Source organism: Heliangelus exortis, chromosome 3 (assembly GCF_036169615.1).
Source record: "Heliangelus exortis chromosome 3, bHelExo1.hap1, whole genome shotgun sequence".
NCBI classification, from domain to species: domain Eukaryota; kingdom Metazoa; phylum Chordata; class Aves; order Apodiformes; family Trochilidae; genus Heliangelus; species Heliangelus exortis.
In genome coordinates, this window is record NC_092424.1 from 60,071,565 (window position 1) to 60,077,564 (window position 6,000).

General features: G+C 50.9%; 1 protein-coding gene across 7 annotated transcripts in view; it reads right to left on the reverse strand.

Moving 5' to 3' along the window:
- The window catches only part of AKAP7 (A-kinase anchoring protein 7), an 86,351-nt gene extending 80,585 nt beyond the window's left edge, over positions 1-5,766 (reverse strand). For all 7 annotated transcript variants that reach the window (XR_011725271.1, XR_011725272.1, XM_071740918.1 and 4 more), the window contains exon 1: positions 5,367-5,766. Coding sequence is in view for 5 of the 7 variants with exons in the window: in XM_071740918.1 (XP_071597019.1) it covers positions 5,367-5,751 (385 nt within the window). In the remaining 2 variants the exon portion in view is untranslated. The remainder of the gene's footprint in view (positions 1-5,366) is intronic.
- Between the last annotated feature and the right edge of the window lie 234 nt (positions 5,767-6,000).

A 6,000-nucleotide genomic window follows, 5' to 3' on the forward strand; every position in this document is an offset into this window, starting at 1 on the left:
TGTATATTACAGACTATAGGCTTCCTTTGCTCTGTCTGCTCCAAAAAGCAACATAGTTGTGCCACTGTCAAAAATTCTGTCAGCTCAGGATAGCAGATGGGCATAGAAGCCCAGCTAGTGATTAATGATGTCCCCTCTCAAATCAATTAGCTGTACAGTCTACAGGCTTTGCCTCAAGTAAAAAAAAATCCATCCCTCATATTTTGTGAAATATTTATTAAAGAATCACAGAATGGTTTTGGTTGGAAGAGACCTTAAAGATCATCTAGTTCCAACCCCCCTGCATAGGTAGGGACACCTCTGACTAGACCAGGTTGCCCAAAGCCTCATCCAACCAGGCTTTGAACACTTCCAGGAAAGCGGCACCCACAGCTGCTCTGGGCAACCTCTTCCAGTGCCTTGCTACTCTCATAGTGAAGAATTTCCTCCTAATGTCTAATGTAAATCTCCCCTTTTCCAGTTTTAAGCCACTAACCCTTACCATCTCACCCCACCCCCCTTCAGATACTGGAAAGCCACTATAAGGTCTCCCTGAGAGCCTTCTCTTCTCCAAACTGAACAACCCCAACTCTCTCAGCCTATCCTCTTAGGAGAGGTGCTCCAGCCCTCTGATCATCTTTATGGCCCTTCTCTGGACTTCCTGTGTCGGGGGCTCTAATACTGGACACAGTACTCCAGGTGGGGTCTTACGAGGGCAGAGGGGGAGAATCACCTTCCTTGACCTGCTGGCCACACTTCTTTTGATGCAGCCCAGAATATAGTTGGCTTTCTGGGCTACAAGTACTCTTCACTCATGTTGATTATTTTGTCAACTATCACCCTCAAGTCCTTCTCCTCAGAGCTGCTTTCAATCCAATCTCCATCCAACCTGTATTTGTGTTTGGGATTGCCCCAACCCAGGTGCAGAACCTTGCACTTGTGCTTACTGAACTTCATGCAGTTTGCATGAGCCCACCTCTCAAGCTGTCAAGGTCCTTCTGGATGGCATCCATACCCTCCAGCATACCAACCTCACCACAGCTTGGTGTTGTCAGCAAACTTGCTGAGGTCACACTCAATTCCACTGTCCATGTCACTGACGAAGATGTTATACAGCACTGGCCCAAGTACTGACCCTTGAGGAACGTCACTTGTCACTGATCTCCAGTGGGACACCAATCCATTGACCACAACTCTTTGAATGAGGCCATCCAGACAGCTCCTTATCTAGCAAATGGTCCATCCATCAAATCCATATCATTCCAGTTTAGAGATCAGAGTATTGTGCAGGACAGTGTTGAACACTTTGAACTAGTCAGGTAGATGACATCAGTTGCTCTCCCTTTGTCCCCTGATGTAGTGACAGTATTGTTGATAGTGTCCAGATTTTTCAGGCATAATTTGCCCCTAGTGAAGCCATACTGGCTATCACAAATTACCTCTTTATTTTCCATGTGCCTTAGCAGAATCGTCAGGAGGATCTGCTCCTTCATCTTGTTGGGCACAGATATGTGACTGACTGGCTTGTAGTTCCTCACCTCTTCCTTTTTTACCTTTTTGAAAAAGGGGGGTTATGCTTCCCCTTTTCCAGACAGTGGGAACTTCACTCAACTGCCATGACTTCTCAAACATGATGGGCAGTGGCTTTGGCTTTGCAACTTCATCTGCCAGTTCCTTCAGAAGCTGCAGATGAACTGGGTCCCATGGACTTGGGCACCTTCAGGTTCTTTAGATGGTCTTGAACCTGCTCTTCTCCTATTGTGGGGGAGATTTTCCTTTTCTCAGTCCCTGCCTTTGTCTTCTGCAGCTAAGGTGGTGTGATGGGAGCCCTTGCCAGTGAACACTCAGCCAAAGTAGTCATTGAGTATCTCAGCCTTTTCCATGTCTTGCATGACCAGTTTCCTTCTGAGGAGGGCCTACATTTTCCCTAGTCTTCCTTCTATCACTGACACATCTGTAGAAACCTTCCCTGTTAATCTTGACATCCCTTGCCAGAGGGATTCTGTATTTTGCCTTTCCTAACCTGATCCCTGGCTTCTCTGACAACTTCTCTTTACTCCTCCCAGGTTACTTGTCCCTACTTCTACCTCACCATAAGCCTTGGTTTTATATTTTAACCATGCCCAGGAGCTCCATGCAGGCCTCCTGGCATTCCTGCTTTTTTCTTCCTCTTTGTTGGAACACATTGCTCCTGGGCATGGAGGTGATCCTTGAACAGGGACCAGCCTTCCTGGGCTCCTCCTCCCTCCAGGCCTTTGTCCTATGGTACCCTGTCAAACAGATCCTTAAAGGGGACAAAGTCTGATTTCTTCAAACTGAGGGCAGTCAGCTTGCTTCCCAACTTCCTTGCTGCCCTAAGGGTCCTGAATTCTACCATCTTGTGTCCACTGCAGCCGTCGCCAATTAAGTTTTACATCATACACCAGCCCATCCCTATTAATGAGAACAAGGTCCAGTATAGTACCTTTTCTTGTTTGTTCCTCTACCATTTGGAGGAGGAAGTTGTCACCAATGCATTCCAGGAACTTCCTGGATTGCTGGTGCTTTGCTGTGTTGTCCCCCCAGCAGATAGTGGGTTGGCTGAAAAGCCCCATGAGGACCTAGGCTTGGGAGTGCAAAGCTGCTCCTGTATGCTTATACGGGGCCTCCTCTTCTCAGGCATCCTGGTCAGGGGGCCTGTAGCAGACCCCCACTGTGATATATTCTGCCATTGTCTGCCTTTTAACCCTGACTCATAAGGTGTCAGTCAGCTCCTCATCCATGTCCCGGAGAAGCTCCATGGACTCCAGCTAATCACTGGTGTAGTGTGACACCCCCTCCTCTTCTGCCTTGCCTGTCCTTCCCAAAGGTACCTGATGCAAACACTTTAAAAAATATTTGATTCTTGCGCAAGGATTATTTAGTTTTTTTTTTCTTTTCAAGCTCACATATCAAACATGCTGCCACATTAACATATCTAAAGACTGGCAAACAGGAAGACAAATTCCTGGCGCCTGACATTTGGTCAGACGTTGTGAAATTGGCATATCTTAACGAACTGATAAGGTAACTTGTTTTCGGGAAGTATGCTCAATTCCGGGAAAGCCTGATTTTATCAACAGCTCACACAAAAGGAAAAAAGAGGGGGACCCGCTCTCCTTTACGTTATAAAAATCCCCCAGAAAGAACCGAAAAGCAGCCAGCAGCTCAGAAGAGCCAGCAGCTCAGAAGAACCACGTGTAAGCCAGCTCCTGTGACTACGAACTCCAGCCAGCTCGGCGCAAAAAGGCGGGCAAGCAGCTCCGAAGGCCCAAGCGGAAAGCGGCGAGGCGGCTTTTCGACTGCAGCAGGGGCGCGGTAAAACGATTCTCCTTCCGCTAGGATCAACTGGCGGTGAAACATGTTAAATTACCCCCTCGTTTCTTTCTTTCTTCCCTTAACGACTCGTCTCTCCAAAAGTAGCAAATTGTGTTTACCCTTTCTTAACTGTGATATTTTGTTTTCCCTTCCCTAAAAAATAAACCCTTGTAACTTGTTTAAGTTTCAAACGTGTTGGCTTGCAATTTTATGCGTCATCCCTGAAGCAGAGGCTGAGAAATCCTCATAATCAAAATATAAAATAATAAACGGATCACGACAGTACCCAACCATACTCCAGTCATAGGAGTCATCCCACCACGTGGCTCAGTGATACCAATAATATCACAGCCCTGCAGGAATGTACACATCTGCAGCTCCTCTTGTTTCTTCCCCGTACTTTGTGCATATGCAGAGGCATCTAAGAAGGGTCCTCACTGCAGCAGAGTCTGACTGACAGGGATTATATTCTGCAGTTCAGATGTTTTCTTGCTGGCCTGTGGTACTCCTCCAGGTCCAGGACATCTATTACTGGCTCTGGTCTCGAAGAGGTGGATGGGATGAACTGAGGACCCCCTCCCCCACATCACTAGCTTAAAGTGCTCCTAACTAAATTGGCAAGCCACTGACCAAAGACTTTCTAACCTTTTTTACCAGGTTTATCAAAGTGAGTCCTGTAGTCTAAGTAACTGAAGCCCTGACTATGGCACCACTCCTTTAACCATTCATTGACTTGTCCAATTTGATTTGCCATTTGCAGCCCCTTCCCTTCAGCTGGAAGGATTGTTAAGAACATTATCTGTGCCCCAGAGCTCTTCAACACTGCTCCCAGTGCTCTGTAATCTTTTGTGACAGCTTTAGGGTTGCTCCTACCTGTACCACTGGTGCCCACATGAAACAGCAGGAAGAGATAAAAGTCAGTGGGCTGTACAAGTGTAGTCAGTCTTTCAGCAATTGCCCTCATTCAAGCTCCTGGTAAGCTGCAGACCTCTGGTGAGAGGGTCAGATTTGTAAATACACTTCTGAGAAGGGAGCATCCCATTAATCCAGCACTGATGCTTCTGAGCATTTGTTGTTATAAAGTAAGCCAAATAGGCTGCCTTACTCAACTTACCTGGTGTAGGTTTTGTTTTTTTTTTTTCCTTCAGTCCACAGAACTGCAAAACGGTTCTCCAGGGGCACCTCAAGTTTTGAGGGAAGTCCCTTCTTCCTGTGGGTTTTTGCCTTCACAATCTTCCATTCCTCTTTTTTGTTATTCACTGCCCCTTTTTCCATGTTTGTTAATGGGTGGGTTACTTGCTGGGTAGTCATCAACTGTGGATTTGCCTCAGTACGTACCTGGAACCAATTATCTGTTGCCGGAAACGGACGCCACCGAGAGCGTGAGCTCGAATCTGAAGCCCGGGACCGGAGCTATTGACAGTCCAAGTCAGTAGCAGAGACCAACTATGACCAACCCAGCGCCGTGTCTGCTCTAGAGTGAGCTACCCGGTTGCACCCAGCCTCACCTTTTATTGGCCCCAGGTCTTGGGCATGCTCAGTGGGGCCAGCCCTAACCGGGCACAGGTGAGACTGGGCACCAGCCTGGCTCATCACCCGGCGATTCCTGGCACCTGTATCCTACAATTATCTACCTCCTTTTCTGCCTTTGGAGAAATTAATCGCTTGTTCTTACTCTCCAAGCATTTGGAACTCCCAAGGGCAGCACTAGTGCTCACGCGGTCAGAAAACTGAAAACGCTTAAAAAAAAACCCCATATCTGACGACGCATACACGATACGCACTTTTTTACAGCCTCTCCACCCAACGTGACCGTTCCACGCCTCAGGGACATGGCCAACATCGGACCTCCCCCCGCTCCTTCACTCGCAACACAACCCACGCACCGCCCCTTGGCACTGGAGGGCGCCCGCCCCGCGTCGAGGCGCTTGCGGGGCCCCGGGACCGCCTCCCCCAGCTGGCAGCGCTGGGGGGGAAGCTCTCGCTGGGCCTCGCAAGTGCCCATTCTTTTCTCCCCCCCGGAGCTCCTCGCCGACCCGCCGCCTCCTCACCGTCCTCCGGTGTCTCGCCGGCCGCACGCAACGTGTCCCCTCCGCCACCATCCCCTCCCGGTCCCACCGCCGGCCTCAGCTCCATGAGACGCGGGAAGGCGGGCACAGCCCGCCGGGCTTGGAGGGCGCCGGCCGCCACCGCCGGCGGTAGTAGCGAGATAGCGGGGAGAAGCCGCCGTAGCAGCCGCTGCATGCCCGGCTTGGGCGAGCGGGGCTCGCCGACGGGAACCCGCCGTCTCGGGGAAGGGTCTGCCCCAGCCGCCGCCTCCCTCCGGCAAACGAGTGCGGCAGCGGTGGAAGCGCGGGGCGCAGGGGAGAAGTGGCTGTGCACCCGCGGGACTACAACTCCCAGCGTGCTCCGCGCCGGGCGGCCCGCTCGGGGCATGGCGGGAGGCGGCCCAGACTCTTCCAGGTCCCGTCCCCTGCCACCGCCAGAGCTGCCGCCTCCCTTTCCCTGGTTCTCTGTAGGGCCAGTTTTTGGGTGAGCCGTCCTGTTCGCAGGGCGGCTGGAGACAGTGTGCCCCGACACGTGAAACCTGCATTTGCCTGGGCGCTTTTCACTCAGCATTTGACTGAAACGTGCCTGCCCGAGGGCCCGTCCCGCCAAAAGGGCTGTGACGAACGGGAGGGATTT